Source organism: Mustelus asterias, chromosome 21, assembly GCF_964213995.1.
Source record: "Mustelus asterias chromosome 21, sMusAst1.hap1.1, whole genome shotgun sequence".
Lineage (NCBI taxonomy): Eukaryota > Metazoa > Chordata > Chondrichthyes > Carcharhiniformes > Triakidae > Mustelus > Mustelus asterias.
Genome location: NC_135821.1, coordinates 8,629,314 through 8,649,383, shown reverse-complemented (window position 1 = coordinate 8,649,383; position 20,070 = coordinate 8,629,314). Strand labels below are relative to the sequence as shown.

At 55.3% G+C, this 20,070-nt stretch overlaps 2 protein-coding genes across 12 annotated transcripts in view; one reads left to right on the top strand and one right to left on the bottom strand.

Moving 5' to 3' along the window:
• The window catches only part of LOC144509121 (cytidine deaminase-like), a 34,806-nt gene extending 32,304 nt beyond the window's left edge, over positions 1–2,502 (top strand). For 4 of the 5 annotated variants that reach the window (XM_078237496.1, XM_078237493.1, XM_078237498.1 and 1 more), the window contains exons 4-5: positions 179–236; positions 2,141–2,477. In XM_078237496.1, the coding sequence (XP_078093622.1) occupies positions 179–236; positions 2,141–2,254 (172 nt within the window). In that variant the 3' untranslated portion in view covers positions 2,255–2,477. Of the gene's footprint in view, positions 1–178; positions 237–2,140 lie in introns of all 5 variants that reach the window. The other variant, XM_078237497.1, reaches the window with a different exon arrangement.
• LOC144509108 (uncharacterized) overlaps positions 1–20,070 on the bottom strand; it is a 62,156-nt gene that overhangs the window by 39,594 nt on the left and 2,492 nt on the right. For 2 of the 7 annotated variants that reach the window (XM_078237468.1, XM_078237472.1), the window contains exon 1: positions 15,408–15,823. The exons of 2 other annotated variants lie outside the window; for them this stretch is intronic. Coding sequence is in view for 2 of the 5 variants with exons in the window: in XM_078237472.1 (XP_078093598.1) it covers positions 15,408–15,606 (199 nt within the window). In the remaining 3 variants the exon portion in view is untranslated. Of the gene's footprint in view, positions 1–9,511; positions 9,626–15,407; positions 15,824–20,070 lie in introns of those variants that run through there. 3 more of the 7 variants (XM_078237467.1, XM_078237473.1, XM_078237471.1) reach the window with 3 other exon arrangements.

Genomic DNA, 20,070 nt, shown 5'->3' with positions numbered 1-20,070 from the left:
TCGGGATTAACTGGAATCGTATAGAATTCCAATCAATCAGTCCTGGGGAGCATAGTCATAATGTCTCTGGACGATTAATGCAGAGACCTGAACAAACATGTGAAAGAGTTCAGATTCCAGGAGGGGGACTGTGGAGGTGGTGTTTAATTCTAAATCTGCACATTCTGTTCCCTCACAGCGATAAATCAGATAACTTCATTGTTCCATGTGGCGCGTGCAGACAAGTCATGGTTGAGGTGAGGCCATTTTAAAAATCTAACTCCATGGTCTTTAATTCAATAGATAATTTTACTTAAAATACAATAGTTATTTATCAAGCTGGAGCAAGTCAGTGCGATGGAAGGGACTGCCTCAGATCGGCCCGGGTCCGGGGGCGAGGTCAGCCCGGGGGCGAGGTCGGCCCGGGGTCTGGGTCGGCCTGGGGTCCGGGGGCGAGGTCGGTCTGGGGTCCGGGAGCAAGATCGGTCTGGGTTTCGGGGTTCAGGAGTCAGGTCAGTCTGGGTTTTGGGGGTGAGATCAGTCTGGGTTTCGGGGGTGAGATCAGTCTGGGTTTCGGGGGTGAGAACAGTCTGGGTTTTGGGGTTCGGGAGTCAGGTCAGTCTGGGTTTCGGGGTTCGGGAGTCAGGTCAGTCTGGGATTCAGGGTTCGAGAGTGAGGTCAGTCTGGCTTTTGGATTTCGGAAGTCAGGTCATTCTGGGTTTCGGGAGTCAGGTCAGTCTGGGATTCGGGGTTCGTGAGTGAGATCAGGCTGGGATTCGGGGTTTGAGGGTGAGGTCAGTCTGGGTTTCGGGGGTGAGAACAGTCTGGGTTTTGGGGTTCGGGAGTCAGGTCAGTCTGGGTTTCGGGGTTCGGGAGTCAGGTCAGTCTGGGATTCAGGGTTCGAGAGTGAGGTCAGTCTAGCTTTTGGGGTTCGGAAGTCAGGTCATTCTGGGTTTCGGGAGTCAGGTCAGTCTGGGATTCGGGGTTCGTGAGTGAGATCAGGCTGGGATTCGGGGTTTGAGGGTGAGGTCAGTCTGGGTTTCGGGGGTGGGATCAGTCTGGGTTTTGGGGTTCGGAAGTCAGGTCAATCTGGGTTTTGGGGTTCAGGAGTCAGGTCAGTCTGGGTTTTTGGGCTTGGGAGTCAGGTCAGTCTGGGCTTCGGGGGTGAAGTCAGTCTGGGGTTCAGGAGTGAGATCAGTCTCGGTTTTGGAGTCGGGAGTGAGATCAGTCTGGGGTTCGGGACTGAGGTCAGTCTGGGGTTCGGGAGTGAGGTCATTCTGGGTTTTGGGAGTGAGGTCAGTCTGGGATTTGGGGTTTGGGAGTGAGGTCAGTCTGGGATTTGGGGTTCGGGAGTGAGGTCAGTCTGGGATTTGGGGTTCGGGAGTGAGGTCAGTCTGGGTTCGGGAGTCTGGTCAGTCTGGGATTTGGGGTTTGGGAGTGAGGTCAGTCTGGGATTTGGGGTTCGGGAGTGAGGTCAGTCTGGGTTCGGGAGTCAGGTCAGTCTGGGATTTGGGGTTTGGGAGTGAGGTCAGTCTGGGTTTCGGGGTTTGGGAGTGAGGTCAGTCTGGGTTTTGGGGTACGGGAGTGAGATCAGTCTCGGGTTCGGGAGTGAGGTCAGTCTGGGATTTGGGGTTTGGGAGTGAGGTCAGTCTGGGTTTCGGGGTTTGGGAGTGAGGTCAGTCTGGGTTTCGGGGTTTGGGAGTGAGGTCAGTCTGGGTTTTGGGGTACGGGAGTGAGATCAGTCTCGGGTTCGGGAGTGAGGTCAGTCTGGGATTTGGGGTCGGGAGTGAGATCAGTCTCGGGTTCGGGAGTGAGGTCAGTCTGGGATTTGGGGTTCGGGAGTGAGATCAGTCTCGGGTTCGGGAGTGAGGTCAGTCTGGGATTTGGGGTTTGGGAGTGAGGTCAGTCTGGGTTTTGGGTTTGGCAGTGAGGTCAGTCTGGGTTTTGGGGTTCGGGGAGGAGGTCAGTCTGGGCTTTGGGAGTGATGTCTGTCTGGGTTTCGGGAGTGAGGTCAGTCTGGGATTTGGGGTTCGGGAGTGAGGTCAGTCTGGGTTTTGGGGTTCGGGGGTGAGATTAGAGACTCCTGCTTCTGCAGGATGACAGTATTTTTTTCTAATTACCAAAACAAACCTGCTTCTTCCCTCATTGTCTCTCACTACAGTTTGGAACTAAGTGGGAAGTCCACTTGACAAAACCGGACAAGTCATACAAGACTATGACTGTTGGAGAACTCATGCCAATGTCCTTTGGACCCAGTGACCTGACAACAAAATAGTGGACACTGCGTTATGTGATAACGTGTGGAATTGTTCAGAACAGGAAGTTTTCTCCTCATGGTGATAATCAGGAGCTTCACATTGTCTATGTTGACTCTATTTGTAATTTTCTAATGCATTCGAGTAGCTGCTGAATTTCTCCAGGGAACGATGGCATGTTTCTGAATTTGAAAGCTCACATGACATCTGAACTCAAACATCAAGTTGTGATACATTTCGAACACGTGAAAATAAAATTATTTCATTCAAAATAATGAAGATATTAAACTAAAGACAGACAGGTTTGAGTAGAACAAGACATGAGGATAATGTAGAAGTGGAGGAGTTTCACCCTTTGCAGTGGTCCAGCAGGTTTGTGGTTCTTACAGCCTCTGTGGGTGACAGCAGGGTGGATGGGCACACTGACCACGGCGCCTTGATGCAGGCAGCCATTCAAGCCGGGTGGAAGTTAATACGAATGTAGTGGTAACTGGGAATAATCGGGGTGGCACAGTGGTTAGCGCTGCTGCCTCACAGTGCCAGGGACCCGTGTTCGATTCCCGGCTTGGGTCACCGTCCGTGTGGAGTCTGCACGTTCTCCCCGTGTCGGCATAGGTTTCCTCCAACAGTCCAATGATGTGCAGATGAGGTGCATTGGCTGTGCTAAATTGCCCCTTAGTGTCAGGGGGACTAGCAGGGTAAATACATGGGATTATGGGGCTAGGGCCTGGGTGGGATTGTGGTCGGTGCCGACTCAGTGGGCCGAATGGCCTGGTTTTACACTGTAGGATTCTATGCTGTATGAAGTTTTTAACAATTGTTCATGAGACATGGGCGTCGCTGGCCAGCATTTATTGCCCATCCCTAATTGCCCTCGAGAAGGTGGTGGTGAGCCGCCTTCTTGAAACGCTGCAGTCCGAGATGTAGGTACACCCACAGTGCTGTTAGGTTGTTCCAGGATTTTGACCCAGCAACAGTGAAGGAACAGCTTATAGAACATAGAACAATACAGCACAGAACAGGCCCTTCGGCCCACGATGTTGTGCCGAGCTTTATCTGAAACCAAGATCAAGCTATCCCACTCCCTATCATCCTGGTGTGCTCCATGTGCCTATCCAATAACCGCTTAAATGTTCCTAAAGTGTCTGACTCCACTATCACTGCAGGCAGTCCATTCCACACCCCAACCACTCTCTGCGTAAAGAACCTACCTCTGATATCCTTCCTATATCTCCCACCACGAACTCTATAGTTATGCCCCCTTGTAATAGCTCCATCCACCCGAGGAAATAGTCTTTGAACGTTCACTCTATCTATCCCCTTCATCATTTTATAAACCTCTATTAAGTCTCCCCTCAGCCTCCTCCGCTCCAGAGAGAACAGCCCTAGCTCCCTCAACCTTTCCTCATAAGACCTACCCTCCAAACCAGGCAGCATCCTGGTAAATCTCCTCTGCACTCTTTCCAGCGCTTCCACATCCTTCTTATAGTGAGGTGACCAGAACTGCACACAATATTCCAAATGTGGTCTCACCAAGGTCCTGTACAGTTGCAGCATAACCCCACGGCTCTTAAACTCCAACCCCCTGTTAATAAAAGCTAACACACTATAGGCCTTCTTCACAGCTCTATCCACTTGAGTGGCAACCTTTAGAGATCTGTGGATATGGACCCCAAGATCTCTCTGTTCCTCCACAGTCTTCAGAACCCTACCTTTGACTCTGTAATCCACATTTAAATTAGTCCTACCAAAATGAATCACCTCACATTTATCAGGGTTATATATTTCCAGATCAGGACGGTGTATGGTTTGATGATATTTTCCCATGGCTCTGCTGCTCTTGTCCTAGAGAGCACAGGTCTGGAACCTGCTGTTGAAGGGGCCTTTGGTGAGTTGCTGCCAAGCAGGTATACACTGCTGCCACTGTACATCGGTGATGGAGGCAGCGAATGATGAAGGCAGTCCTTGGGTGCCAATTAAGCGGGGGCGGCTTTTCCTGGATTTTGTCAAGCTTCTGGAATGTTGTTGGAAGTATATTCATTCAGGCAAATGGAGAGTATTCACTCACACTCCTTATCTGTGCTTACAGATGGTGCACAGGCTTTTTGGAGTCAGAAAGTGAGTTACTCACCACTGAATTCCCAGCCTCTGGCCGACTGTTGTAGCCACAGTATTTATATGGCTAGTGCAGTTCAGGTTCTGGTCAGTGGTAACTCCAGGTTGTTGATAATGGAGGAATCAGTGTTGGTAATTGCCACTAAATGTCATGGGGCGATGGTTAAAATCAGAGAATCACACAGCACAGAAGAGGCCCTTCGGCCCATCGAGTCTGCACCGACACATTAGAAACACCTGAACTCCCACCTAATCCCATCTGCCAGCACTTGGCCCATTGCCCAGAATGTTACGATGTGCCAAGTGCTCATCCGGGTACATTTTAAAGGATGTGAGGCAACTCGCCTCCACCACCCTCCCAGGCAGCGCATTCGGGGTAAAAAGGTTTTTCCTCACGTCCTCCCTAAACCTCCTGTCCCTCACCTTGAACCTATGTCCCCTTGTGACTGACCCTTCAACTAAGGGGAACAGCTGCTCCTTATCCACTCTGTCCATGTCTTTCATAATCTTGCACATCTCGATCGGGTCACCTTTCAGTCTTCTCTGCTCCAATGAAAACAACCCAAGCCTACCCAATCTCTCTTTATAACTTAAATGTTCCATCCCAGGCAGCATCCTGGTGAATCTCCTCTGCACCCCCTCCAGTGCAATCACATCCTTCCTATAATGTGGCGACCAGAACTGCACACAGTGCTCCAGCTGTGGCCTCACCAAAGTTCTATACAACTCCATCATGACCTCTCTGCTTTTGTAATCTATACCCCAATTGATAAAGGCGACATATACCTTTTTCACCACCCTATTAACCTGCCCTTCCGTTTTCAGTGACCCCTCCCCCCATGCCAGCGACCCCTCCCTCGTGCCAGCGACCCCTCCCCCGCGCCAGCGACCCCTCCCCCGCGCCAGCGACCCCTCCCCCGCGCCAGCGACCCCTCCCCCGCGCCAGCGACCCCTCCGCCTGCGCCAGCGACCCCTCCCCCCATGCCAGCGACCCCTCCCTCACGCCAGCGACCCCTCCCTCGCGCCAGCGTCCCCTCCCCCGCGCCAGCGACCCCTCCGCCTGCGCCAGCGACCCCTCCCCCCATGCCAGCGACCCCTCCCTCACGCCAGCGACCCCTCCCTCGCGCCAGCGTCCCCTCCCCCGCGCCAGCGACCCCTCCGCCTGCGCCAGCGACCACAATGGGAATATTTCACCAAATCCAGGGAGGAAGGAGGGGATACCAGCATGGTACACACAGGTACCGGCCTCGGCTTTCTTCTTAGGCAGCACACGGTTTGCCTGTTCCTGAACCTTCGCCATGGCTGTGTCCTATCACGGTGCTAGCAGTAACCTGTCAACTGGCAACTATACCTTCCTCCCCCTTTGTTCTTTAATACTCTTGGTGTCATCACTGCCTTTCCTTGACTGTCTGGTGGTGACATTAAGGTTCCAATATCTAAAGACGCCCTTTAACACCCGAATTACACAAGCATTCTTCACTGAGGCATGATTACACAAGGTCCATCCTCCTAATTGGAAGACATTGCTGCCTGATTCTGATGCCCCTTGTTGCTCCTGAGCCCCTTTCTCTGCATTCTCAAGGTACAAGACTATCTCAATGGGTTCTTTTTAGTCCAAATTGGGTTCTGCCAACAGCTTCTTTTGAATGGTTGGGACATTTGTGCCACATACCAATCTGTCCCGCAACATTTCATTAAGAGGCAGTCCAAATTCGCAGTATTCAGTTCATTTCCACAAGCCAGCCAAGAACCCAGTGTCAGATACCCCAGGAGTTCTCCCAGACATGTTGAAGTGATATCTTGGGAGCTTCAGGTCATGGTGGTTTTTCACCAGGTCTACTAGCTTATTAAAAGTTTTGGAGTCAGGGGCATCTGGATAGGTCAGGCACTGAAAGACAGGGCCTCGCATACTGCTGATGATATCTCTTTTTGCTTTTCGTCTCCTTCCATGTTGTTAGCACGGAAGAGGTAACGCATGTTAAGTTGAATGGCCATGCTAAATTGTCCCTCAGTGTCAGGAGGATTAGCAGGGTAATATGTGGTTTTTGGGATAAAGCCTGGGTGGGATTGTTGTCGGCGCAGGCTCGATGGGCCGAATGGCCTCCTTCTGCACTGTAGGGATTCTATACGCTCAGTGTATTGAGTCTAGCCTTCCCCACTGCTGTCATAGGGCTTGAGTTTCCCGAAAAGAGGCACATTAGCTGCTTCTTACCAGATACGATTCTTGACTTGGAGGGAAAAAAATTCTCCTCATCACCAATGTAATAATACAGCAAACGTCAGCCTCCCGTCACCAACACCCTTTATTGTGCACCAAAGGGAAAAGCTGTACCCATGGCTTACAGTCGGGTACTCTTCACCTCAGGACCTACAACTTGGGTCTGGATAAAGCAACAGGCCTACATACCCCTGCTGACTGCTCCCATTGGACAAGTCTCTGCTCACTCAATAAAGAAACTCGTACTCCACAAAACTCACGGGTAGATTTTTTGATGATCCCACGTGGCCTTTGTGGCCATCATAACAGATTGGCTGACAGAAAACAGAGAGTAGACATAAATTTGTTTTAGGTTGGCAAGACATGACGAGTGTAGAGGGAGCTTTACTCTGTGTCTAACCCCGTGCCATACCTGTCCTGGGAGTGTTTGATGGGGGACAGTGTAGAGGGAGCTTTACTCTGTATCTAACCCCGTGCTGTACCTGTCCTGGGAATGTTTGATGGGGACAGTGTAGAGGGAGCTTTACTCTGTATCTAACCCCGTGCTGTACCTGTTCTGGGAGTGTTTGATGGGGGACAGTGTAGAGGGAGCTTTACTCTGTATCTAACCCTGTGCTGTGCCTATCCTGGGAGTGTTTGCTGGGATATGTTGTACACAGTTAAGAATATCTCAAATTGTACACATAGTGGGTAGCAGCTAAATAAAAGTTTGGTCAATGTTCTGTAGCCTGAGATGAAGGGGCCCCTGTTTGGTACCAGGTTGGATAGGCCAACAGGTAAATGTACTGGAAAAGCATCACAATACTACAATTTTACACAAAACCTGCAATATTTTCATTGTGGTTACACTGTTTTGTGGACTTATAACCTCGTGGTTCAAATTTATTGATGACAAACCTGTCAAACCAAAACACACAAGCGATCGAGTACACAATAGTCCAAGGGTCTGTGTTCAGCTGGTCACAACATGAACTTAATCTGTTTTGCACCACAAGCACATCTTAGCAAGGGGAGGAAATGGACCCAAAGACTTTGAAGAAGTTTTCATTGACTTGACTCAAGATATTTGACTATTCAGAAAAACAACCGAACCAATAGATAAAATCACACACCATCAATCCCACTGTTGGGGCTAATGTTCTTTTCCTATCCAAAGCAGAGAGACACCAGACAATAAGGAATCCATGAACCAAACCAGGATAGTGTTTGAGTTTTCATCCTGAGTATCTTTTCTGTTTTAGCTGCTGGCCTATTTCCAGCTTTTCTGTCCAACAAACCCGGTCTCTCACACTGAGTTCTCCTCTCTTTGTCTCTCTCACTGCTATATCATTCTCTCCAATTTCTCCAGGCTCTGAAAAGGGAAATCCTGTTTGACAAATGGAGTTTTCTGATAATTAACTAGTAGGGTAGATTACAGGCAGCCAGGAGATATCTACTTGGATTTCCAAAAGGCATTCAATAAGGTGCCACACAAAAGGTTAATACACAAGATAAGAACTCGTGGAGTTGGGAGTGATATGCTAGCATGAATTGGTTAATGGGCAGGAAGCAGAGGAGGAATAAATGGGGTAATTTCAAGTTGGCAGGCAAAGAATAGCGCAGTGCCGCTTGGACCAGTGCTGTGATCTCAACTATTTACAATCTATATTAATAATTTAGACAAAAAGAGAGAGAATAATGGATCCAAGTTTCCTAATGATGCAAAACTGACTGGGAATCCAAGCTCTGAGGAGGACACAAAAAGGCTGCACAGCGATACGTGGGGAAGTGTAAGGTTATTCACTTTGGTAGTAAAAATTGAGTCACATTGAAACTTGCAGAATACCAAAAGGCCTGGATAGAATGGATGTGGAGAAGATACAATCCATAGAATCCTTCAGTGCAGAAGGTGGCCATGTGGCCCATCGAGTCTGCACCAACCACAATCCACCCAAGCCTAATCCCCATAACCCCATACATTTATCCTCTCTAGTTCCCCTGACACAAAAGGGCAATTCAGCATGGCCAATCCACATAACCATCTTTGGACTGTGGGAGGAAACCGGAGCACCCGGAGGAAACCCACGCAGACAGGGTAGGAATATGCAAACTCCACACAGACAGTGGCCCAAGCTGGGAATCGAACCCGGGTCCCTGGCGTTGTGAGGCAGCAATGCTAACCACTGTGCCACCTCCATTAGTAGGGGAGATTAGGATCGAAGGGCACAGCCTCAGATTAAAGGGATGGCCTTTTAGAATCCTTTTAGATAAGGAGGGACCCCAGTCTAACGCCGGCATCTCCACATCATGGAATTTCTTCAGCCAGAGGGTGGTGAATCTGTAGAATTAGTTGCCACAGCAGGCTGTGGAGGCCAGGTCATTGAGTGTATTTAAGATGGAGATAGATAGGTTCTTGATTGGTAAGGGGATCAAAGGTTACGGGGAAAAGGCAGGAGAATGGGGTTGAGAAACATATCAGCCATGAATGGTGGAGCAGACTCGATGGGCCGAATGGCCTAATTCTGCTCCTATATCTTACGGTCCATAGTTTCTGGAGTTTAGAAGAATAAGAGGTGATCGCATTGAAACATACAAGATTTTAAAAGGGCTTGACAGGGTAAGACACAAAGTTCTCTCCCCCTGACTGGAGAATCTAAAACAAGGGGCACAGACTCAAAAGAAGGGACTATCATTTCATCATTTAAGACTGAGTTGAGGACAAATGTTTTCAGTTAGTCCTGAATCTTTAGAATTCTCTCCCTCAGAAGGCGGTGGTGCTTTATTGTTGAATTTATTTAAGCTGAGATAGTCAGGTTTTTAATCTCAGTGAATCAAATGATAGGTTGGAAAAGTGGAATTGAAGCTTTAGATCAGCCACGATCATGTTGGATGATGCACTGGGATTGGGTCAAATGTATCCATGGATACTAAGGGAAGCAAGAGTGGAAATTATGGAGACACTAACCATCATTTTCCAGCCTTCCTTAGACTTGGGATGGTTGCAGAGAATTGGAGAAATGCAAATGTTACCCCCTTGTTCGAAAATGGGGGCAAAGACAAGCCCAGCAACTTTAGTGTGGAAGTTTCTAGAAATGATAATTTAAGACATTTATTTGGGTAAATGTAGGTTAAGTAAGGAAAGCGGCAATGCAAATTGTGTTTAACTAACTTGCTTACGATTTTTGGAGTGGTAACAGAGGGGATTGATAACAGTCATGCGGTTGCTGTGGTGTACATGGACTCCTGAAAAGCACTTGATAAAGTGCTGCACCATAGACTTATGAGCAAAGGTAGAATTTATGGAATAACAAGCAACATGGATGAAACATCAGATGAGTGACACAGGAAACAGATAAGTGGTGAACAGCTGCTATTTGGACTGGAGGAAGTGTAATTCTCCAAGGGTTGGTGTTAAGACCCCTGCTCTTCCAGATATATTTTAAGAATCCTGACCTTGTGTAGAAGACACAATTTCAAAATCTGCAGACAGTATAAAACCAGGATGTATTCGGAACTGTGAGGAGCATAGTGTAGAACTTCAAGGAAGGAAGGTTGGTGGAATGGATGGACAAGTAGCAGATGAAATTAATACAGGGAATTGGGTAGTGATTCTTTTTGATAGTAAGAACATGGAGAGACAATATAAAATACAAGGTACAATTCTAAAGGGGGTCCAGGACAAGAGAGTCCTGGGTATATACGTACATAAATCATTGAAGGTGGCAGGACAGGTTGAGAGCACAGTTAATAAAGCACATAGCATCTAGGCTTGATCCAAAGGGCATGGAGTACAAAAGCAAGGAAATTACGTTGTAGAAAATACCAATTAGGCCGGAACTGGATATTGTGCCAGGTCTGAGTGCCACATTTTAGGAAGAATATGAAGGCATTAGAGAGTGTGCAGGAAAAATTCACGAGAAGGGGCGAAGGGGGGGAAGGGGCGGGGGGGGAAGGGGCGGGGGGGGAAGGGGGCGGGGGGGAAAGGGGCGGGGGGGAAAGGGGCGGGGGGGAAAGGGGCGGGGGGGAAAGGGGCGGGGGAAAGGGGCGGGGGAAAGGGGCGGGGGAAAGGGGCGGGGGGGAAAGGGGCGGGGGGGAAAGGGGCGGGGGGGAAAGGGGCGGGGGGGAAAGGGGCGGGGGGGAAAGGGGCGGGGGGGAAAGGGGCGGGGGGGAAAGGGGCGGGGGGGAAAGGGGCGGGGGGGAAAGGGGCGGGGGGGAAAGGGGCGGGGGGGAAAGGGGCGGGGGGGAAAGGGGCGGGGGGAAAGGGGCGGGGGGGAAAGGGGCGGGGGGGAAAGGGGCGGGGGGGAAAGGGGCGGGGGGGAAAGGGGCGGGGGGGAAAGGGGCGGGGGGGAAAGGGGCGGGGGGGAAAGGGGCGGGGGGGAAAGGGGCGGGGGGGAAAGGGGCGGGGGGGAAAGGGGCGGGGGGGAAAGGGGCGGGGGGGAAAGGGGCGGGGGGGAAAGGGGCGGGGGGGAAAGGGGCGGGGGGGAAAGGGGCGGGGGGGAAAGGGGCGGGGGGAAAGGGGCGGGGGGAAAGGGGCGGGGGGGAAAGGGGCGGGGGGAAAGGGGCGGGGGGAAAGGGGCGGGGGGGAAAGGGGCGGGGGGGAAAGGGGCGGGGGGGAAAGGGGCGGGGGGGAAAGGGGCGGGGGGGAAAGGGGCGGGGGGGAAAGGGGCGGGGGGGAAAGGGGCGGGGGGGAAAGGGGCGGGGGGGAAAGGGGCGGGGGGGAAAGGGGCGGGGGGGAAAGGGGCGGGGGGGAAAGGGGCGGGGGGGAAAGGGGCGGGGGGGAAAGGGGCGGGGGGGAAAGGGGCGGGGGGGAAAGGGGCGGGGGGGAAAGGGGCGGGGGGGAAAGGGGCGGGGGGGAAAGGGGCGGGGGGGAAAGGGGCGGGGGGGAAAGGGGCGGGGGGGAAAGGGGCGGGGGGGAAAGGGGCGGGGGGAAAGGGGCGGGGGGGAAAGGGGCGGGGGGGAAAGGGGCGGGGGGGAAAGGGGCGGGGGGAAAGGGGCGGGGGGAAAGGGGCGGGGGGGAAAGGGGCGGGGGGGAAAGGGGCGGGGGGAAAGGGGCGGGGGGGAAAGGGGCGGGGGGGAAAGGGGCGGGGGGGAAAGGGGCGGGGGGGAAAGGGGCGGGGGGGAAAGGGGCGGGGGGGAAAGGGGCGGGGGGGAAAGGGGCGGGGGGGAAAGGGGCGGGGGGGAAAGGGGCGGGGGGGAAAGGGGCGGGGGGGAAAGGGGCGGGGGGGAAAGGGGCGGGGGGAAAGGGGCGGGGGGAAAGGGGCGGGGGGAAAGGGGCGGGGGGAAAGGGGCGGGGGGAAAGGGGCGGGGGGGAAAGGGGCGGGGGGGAAAGGGGCGGGGGGAAAGGGGCGGGGGGGAAGGGGCGGGGGGGGAAGGGGCGGGGGGGGAAGGGGCGGGGGGGGAAGGGGCGGGGGGGAAAGGGGCGGGGGGGAAAGGGGCGGGGGGGAAAGGGGCGGGGGGGAAAGGGGCGGGGGGAAAGGGGCGGGGGGAAAGGGGCGGGGGGAAAGGGGCGGGGGGGAAAGGGGCGGGGGGAAAGGGGCGGGGGGGAAAGGGGCGGGGGGGAAAGGGGCGGGGGGGAAAGGGGCGGGGGGGAAAGGGGCGGGGGGGAAAGGGGCGGGGGGGAAAGGGGCGGGGGGGAAAGGGGCGGGGGGGAAAGGGGCGGGGGGGAAAGGGGCGGGGGGGAAAGGGGCGGGGGGAAAGGGGCGGGGGGAAAGGGGCGGGGGGGAAAGGGGCGGGGGGGAAAGGGGCGGGGGGGAAAGGGGCGGGGGGGAAAGGGGCGGGGGGGAAAGGGGCGGGGGGGAAAGGGGCGGGGGGGAAAGGGGCGGGGGGAAAGGGGCGGGGGGAAAGGGGCGGGGGGGAAAGGGGCGGGGGGGAAGGGGCGGGGGGGAAAGGGGCGGGGGGAGGGGCGGGGGAGGGGCGGGGGGAAGGGGCGGGGGGAAGGGGCGGGGGGAAGGGGCGGGGGGAAGGGGCGGGGGGAAGGGGCGGGGGGAAGGGGCGGGGGGAAGGGGCGGGGGGAAGGGGCGGGGGGGAAGGGGCGGGGGGGAAGGGGTGGGGGGGAAGGGGGAAGGCGCGGGGGGGAAGGGGGAAGGGGCGGGGGTGAAGGGGAAGGGGCGGGGGGAAGGGGAAGGGGCAGCGCTGGGGGGGGAAGGGGCAGCGCTGGGGGGGGAAGGGGCAGCGCTGGGGGGGGAAGGGGCAGCGCTGGGGGGGGAAGGGGCAGCGCTGGGGGGGGAAGGGGCAGCGCTGGGGGGGGAAGGGGCAGCGCTGGGGGGGGGAAGGGGCAGCGCTGGGGGGGGAAGGGGCAGCGCTGGGGGGGGAAGGGGCAGCGCTGGGGGGGGAAGGGGCAGCGCTGGGGGGGGAAGGGGCAGCGCTGGGGGGGGAAGGGGCAGCGCTGGGGGGGGAAGGGGCAGCGCTGGGGGGGGAAGGGGCAGCGCTTGGGGGGGGAAGGGGCAGCGCTGGGGGGGGAAGGGGCAGCGCTGGGGGGGGAAGGGGCAGCGCTGGGGGGGGAAGGGGCAGCGCTGGGGGGGGAAGGGGCAGCGCTGGGGGGGGAAGGGGCAGCGCTGGGGGGGGAAGGGGCAGCGCTGGGGGGGGAAGGGGCAGCGCTGGGGGGGGAAGGGGCAGCGCTGGGGGGGGAAGGGGCAGCGCTGGGGGGGGAAGGGGCAGCGCTGGGGGGGGAAGGGGCAGCGCTGGGGGGGGAAGGGGCAGCGCTGGGGGGGGAAGGGGCAGCGCTGGGGGGGGAAGGGGCAGCGCTGGGGGGGGAAGGGGCAGCGCTGGGGGGGGAAGGGGCAGCGCTGGGGGGGGAAGGGGCAGCGCTGGGGGGGGAAGGGGCAGCGCTGGGGGGGGAAGGGGCAGCGCTGGGGGGGGAAGGGGCAGCGCTGGGGGGGGGAAGGGGCAGCGCTGGGGGGGGAAGGGGCAGCGCTGGGGGGGGAGGGGCAGCGCTGGGGGGGAAGGGGCAGCGCTGGGGGGGGAAGGGGCAGCGCTGGGGGGGGAAGGGGCAGCGCTGGGGGGGGAAGGGGCAGCGCTGGGGGGGGAAGGGGCAGCGCTGGGGGGGGAAGGGGCAGCGCTGGGGGGTGGGGAAGGGGCAGAGCTGGGGGGTGGGGAAGGGGCAGAGCTGGGGGGTGGGGAAGGGGCAGAGCTGGGGGGTGGGGAAGGGGCAGAGCTGGGGGGTGGGGAAGGGGCAGAGCTGGGGGGTGGGGAAGGGGCAGAGCTGGGGGGTGGGGAAGGGGCAGAGCTGGGGGGTGGGGAAGGGGCAGAGCTGGGGGGTGGGGAAGGGGCAGAGCTGGGGGGTGGGGAAGGGGCAGAGCTGGGGGGTGGGGAAGGGGCAGAGCTGGGGGGTGGGGAAGGGGCAGAGCTGGGGGGTGGGGAAGGGGCAGAGCTGGGGGGTGGGGAAGGGGCAGAGCTGGGGGGGAAGGGGCAGAGCTGGGGGGGGAAGGGGCAGAGCTGGGGGGGGAAGGGGCAGAGCTGGGGGGGAAGGGGCAGAACTGGGGGGGGAAGGGGCAGAACTGGGGGGGGAAGGGGCAGAGCTGGGGGGGAAGGGGCAGAGCTGTGGGGGCGAGGGGCACAGCTGGGGGGGGAAGGGGCAGAGCTGGGGGGGGAAGGGGCAGAGCTGGGGGGGGAAGGGGCAGAGCTGGGGGGGGAAGGGGCAGAGCTGGGGGGGGAAGGGGCAGAGCTGGGGGGGGAAGGGGCAGAGCTGGGGGGCGGGGGGGGCAGAGCTGGGGGGGGAGAAGGGGCAGAGCTGGGGGGTGGGGAAGGGGCAGAGCTGGGGGGTGGGGAAGGGGCAGAGCTGGGGGGTGGGGAAGGGGCAGAGCTGGGGGGTGGGGAAGGGGCAGAGCTGGGGGGTGGGGAAGGGGCAGAGCTGGGGGGTGGGGAAGGGGCAGAGCTGGGGGGTGGGGAAGGGGCAGAGCTGGGGGGTGGGGAAGGGGCAGAGCTGGGGGGTGGGGAAGGGGCAGAGCTGGGGGGTGGGGAAGGGGCAGAGCTGGGGGGTGGGGAAGGGGCAGAGCTGGGGGGTGGGGAAGGGGCAGAGCTGGGGGGTGGGGAAGGGGCAGAGCTGGGGGGTGGGGAAGGGGCAGAGCTGGGGGGTGGGGAAGGGGCAGAGCTGGGGGGTGGGGAAGGGGCAGAGCTGGGGGGTGGGGAAGGGGCAGAGCTGGGGGGTGGGGAAGGGGCAGAGCTGGGGGGTGGGGAAGGGGCAGAGCTGGGGGGGGGGGAAGGGGCAGAGCTGGGGGGGGGAAGGGCAGAACTGGGGGGGGGAAGGGGCAGAGCTGGGGGGGGTAAGGGGCAGAGCTGGGGGGGGGGCACAGCTGGGGGGGGAAGGGGCAGAGTTGGGGGGGGGAAGGGGCAGAGCTGGGGGGGGGGGAAGGGGCAGAGCTGGGGGGGGAAGGGGCAGAGCTGGGGGGGGAAGGGGCACAGCTGGGGGGGGGAAGGGGCACAGCTGGGGGGGGGAAGGGGCAGAGCTGGGGGGGGGAAGGGGCACAGCTGGGGGTGGGGGAGGGGCAGAGCTGGGGGGGGGGGAGAAGGGGCAGAGCTGGGGGGGGGGGAAGGGGCAGAGCTGGGGGGGGAGGGGCACAGCTGGGGGGGGAAGGGGCAGAGCTGGGGGGTGATGGTTGGGGGGTTGATGTGGGAAGGGGGGGGGGGGGGTTGATGTGGGAAGGGGGGGGGGGGGGTTAAGTTGATGTTTTGTCTCCCCCCCCGCCGCGCCTCCGGCTCCCGCCCCGGGGTCACTCCCGCACCGCCCGCTTCCCCATTCGGCAAAGGCCCCGGGCCTCCGCCCCTCGCCTCCCGGTCCCGCCTCGCACAAACCCCGGCCCCGCTCGGCGCAGCTGCCGCTTCCCCGGGTTTCTCGAGGCCCCGGTCCCCGGCCTCTCACTCACCGCTTCCCGACCTCCCAAAATGGCGGTAGCGGCGGGCAGTCTCCCGGCGGGTGCCAACTCTCCCGGGCTGTCTCCCGGCGGGTGCCAACTCTCCCGGGCTGTCTCCCGGCGGGTGCCAACTCTCCCGGGCTGGCCTGCAGTCTCCCGGAATTAACAAGGCTGCAGCGACCCTGCAAACAACCAGCCCCACAGCAAACATTGGCTTTACTTTCTCATTCTCTTCGAAAAACTTCCTTTATCAAATAGAAAAATATTAAAAATGAGGAAATAGGAATGATTCTATGATAGGATTCTTTGGCTGACAGTCAAACATCATCCAGTTGAACAGTTGGGCGGCACGGTAGCACAGTGGTTAGCACTGCTGCTTCACAGCTCCAGGGACCTGGGTTCGATTCCCGGCTTGGGCCACTGTCTGTGTGGAGTTTGCACATTCTCCTCGTGTCTGCGTGGGTTTCCTCCGGGTGCTCCGGTTTCCTCCCACAGTCCAAAGATGTGCGGGTTAGGTTGATTGGCCATGCTAAAAATTGCCCTTAGTGTCCTGGGATGCATAGATTAGAGGGATTAGCGGGTAAGATATGTAGGGATATGGGGGTAGGGCCTGGGTGGGATTGTGGTCGGTGCAGACTCGATGGGCCGAATGGCCTCTTTCTGTACTGTAGGGATTCTATGAACAGAAGATAGGAGGAGGCCATTCGGCCCTTCGAGCCTGCTCCGCCATTCATCACGATCATGACTGATTGTCCAACTCAATAGCCTAATGCTGCTTTCTCCCCATAATCTTTCATCCTGTTCGCCCCAAGCGCTATATCCAGCCGCCTCTTGAATACATTCAATGTTTTGGCATCAACTACTACCTGTGGTAATGAATTCCACAGGCTCACCGGGTGAAGAAATGTTTCCTCACCTCCGTCCTAAATGGTCTACCCTGAATCCTCAGACTGTGACCCCTGGTTCTGGACTCCCCCCACCATCCGGAACATCCTCCCTGCATCTACCCTGTCTAGTCCTGTTAGAATTTTGTAAGTCTCTATAAGATGCCCCCTCATTCGTCTGAACTCCAGCGAAAACAATTCTAACCTAGTCCATCTCTCCTCATACATCAGTCCCGCCATCCCCGGAATTGGCCTGGTAAACCTTCACTGCACTCCCTTGACAGCAAGAACATCCTTCTTCAGAGAAAGAGACCAAAACTGCACACAATACTCCAGTTGTGGCCTCACCAAGGCCCTGTATAATTGCAACACATCCCTGCTCCTCTACTCAAAATCTCTCGCAATGAAGGCCAACATGTCATTAGCCTTCTTTACCACCTGCTGCACCTGCATGCTTACCTTCAGTGACTGGTGCACAAGGACACCCAGGTCCCGCTGCACACTCCCCTCTCCCAATTTACAACCATTCAGGTAGTAATCTGCCTTCTTGGTTTTGCTTCCAAAGTGAATAATCTCACACTTATCCAAATTATACTGCATCGGCCATTGATTAGCCCACTCATCCAACCTGTCCAGATTATTCTGAAGGATCTCTGCATCCTTGTCACAGTTCACCCTCCCACCCCTCCGATCTCAGGCAGAGTGACAGCGGACCCCCCTCCCCACTGATCTCAAGTAGAAAGTTGTCGGATGCTAGGCACCTACCTCCTCACTAACTGGAGCGCCCGAATTCGACTTTTATAGAGCATGTCTGTTTCGCGCCGATTCTGGATGGGCGAATGCGGTGGTAAAGGGGGGTTGCTGATAAAGTTGGGCATGCAGCCCATTAAGTCAATTTAAATGCAAGCAAATGGCTTCCCAGGACAGGTACAGCACGGGGGTTAGATACAGAGTAAAGCTCCCTCTACACTGTCCCCATTAAACACTCCCAGGACAAGTACAGCACGGGGTTAGATACAGAATAAAGCTCCCTCTACAATGTCCCCCCATCAAACACTCCCAGGACAGGTACAGGACGGTGTTAGTAGAGTAAAGCTTATGCTTTAAAGTTTGTGCCCCAAGATATGTAGTTTAGGGAGATTAGCGGGTTAAATATGGGGGATTGCAGAGTTAGGGGCTGGGTGGGATGCTCTGTCAGAGAGTCACTGCAGACTCGATGGGTTGAATGGCCTCCTTCTGCACTGTAAGAATTCTAGGATTCATAGAAACTAGAAGCAGGAGTAGGCCATTTGGCCCTTCGAGCCTGCTCCACCATTCATTTGATCATCAACTTCAATATCCTGATCTCCCCTTCCTCCCATATCCCTCGATCCCTTTAGCCCCAAGAGCTATATCTAATTTCTTCTTAAAATCAGACAATGTTTTTGTCTCAACTACTTTCTGTGGGAGTGAATTCCACACATTCACCAGTCTCTGGGTGAAGAAATTTCTCCTCACCTCTTCAGATTTACCCCTTATCCTCAAACTATGACCCCCTAGTTCTGGACTCTCCCACCATTGGGAACATTTTTTCTGAATCTACCCTGTCTAACCCTGTTAGAATTTTATAAGTTTCTATATGATCCCCTCTCACTCTTCTAAACTCCAGTGAATATAATCCTAACCGACTTAGTCTCTTCTCATATGACAGACCTGCCATCCCAGGAATCAACCTGGTAAACCTTCGCTGTACTCTCTCTATAGCAAGGACATCCTTCCTCAGATAAGGACACCAAAACTGCACACAATACTCTAGGTGTAGCCACAGCAATGACCTTTACAATTGCAGCAAAACATCCCTATCCTCGAATCCTCTCGCTATGAAGGCCAACATACCATTTGCCTTCTTTACTATCTGTTGTATCTGCACGCTTACTTTCACCAACTGATGCATGAGGACACCAAGGTCTTGCTGAGAGTCCACCTCTCTCAATTTACACCCATTCAAGAAATAATCTGTATTCCTAGTATTGCTACCAAAGTGGATAACCTCACATTTATCCACATTATACTGCATCTGTCATGGAGATGCCCACACTCAGCCTGTCCAAATCATGCTGAAGCATCTCTGCATCCTCCTCACAGCTCACCCTCCCACACAACGTTGTGTCATCTGCAAATTTGGAGATAATACATTCAGTTCCCTCTTCCAAATCATTAATATATAATGTGAACAGTTGGGGTCCGAGCACAGATCCCTGCAGAACCCCACTAGTCACTGACTGCCAATCAGAAAAAAATCCATTTACACCAATTCTTTGCTTCCTATCTGCTAACCAGCTTTCTATCCATCTCAAGACATTCCACATGCTTTGACTTTACGTAGTAGTCTGTTATGTGAGACCTTGTCGAAAGCTTTCTGAAAGTCTAAATAAACCACATTTACTGGTTCTCCTCAGTCAACTCTACGAGTTACATCCTCAATGAATTCCAATAGATTTGTCAAGCATGATTTCCCTTTTGTAAATCCATGCTGACTTTGTCTGATTATACCACTGCCTTCCAAATGCTGAGTTATGAAATCCTTGATAATAGACTCGAGCAACTTCCCCAGTGCCGACGTTAGGCTCACTGGTCTATAGTTCCCTGTTTTCTGTCTCCCTCTCTTTTTGAATAGTGGGCTTACGTTAGCTACCCTCCAATCTGTAGGAATTATTCCAGAGTCCAAAGAATTTTGGAAAATAACCACCAACGGATCTACTATTTCCAGGGCCACTTCCTTAAGTACCCTGGGATGAAGATTATCAGGACCTGGAGATTTATCCACCTTCAATCCCATCAATTTCCCCAAAACCATTTCTCTCCTAATGCTGATTTCCTCCAGTTTCTCACTGAAACAAGTTTCTCTCAGCACTTCTGGTACATTATTCATGTCTTTCTTTGTAAAGACTGAAGCAAAGAACAAATTTAATTTCTCATCCATTTCTTTATTCCTGTTATGAATTCTTCCGTTTCTGACTGTAAGGAGCCGACATTCGTTTCAGCCAATCTTTTTCTCTTTACATATCTATAGAAACTTTTACAGTCAGTTTTCATGTTCCCCGCTAGCTTACTTTCATACACTATTTTCCCCTTCTTAATCAATCCCTTGGTCCTCCTTTGTTGAATTTTAAACTGCTCCCAATCCTCAGGCCTATTGCTTTTTCTTGCCGATTTGTATGCTTCTTCTTTGAATCTGATACTATCTCTAATTTTCCTTAGAAGCCATGGTTTGGCCATAATTCCCTTTCCACTCTTGTGCCAAACGGGAATAAACAACTTCTGGAGTTCACCTATTCGTTCTTCAAATGCCTGCCATTGCCTCTCCACCGGCTTTCCTTTCAGTAATGTTTCCCAGTCCATCATGTTCAATTCATGCATCATACCATCATAGTTACCTTTATTGAGATTCAGGACACTGGTCTCAGAATCAACTACGTCACTATCCACCTTGACAAAGAATTCTACCATATTATGGTCACTTGTCCTCAAGGGTTCTCTCACAACTAATCCTTTCTCATTGCACAACACCCAGTCCAAGATGGCCTGCTCCCTTGTTGGTTCCTCAACATATTGCTCCAGAAAACCATCCCGTATGCACTCCAGAAATTCCTCCTCTGTTGTACTGTGACTAATTTGACTCTCCCAATCTATATGCAGATTAAAGTCATCCATAATCACAGATGTTCCTTTAACACACGCATCTCTGATTTCCTGCCTAATGCTGCTCCCAACATTATTTACCACTGCAGTTTGGTGGTCTGTATACCACC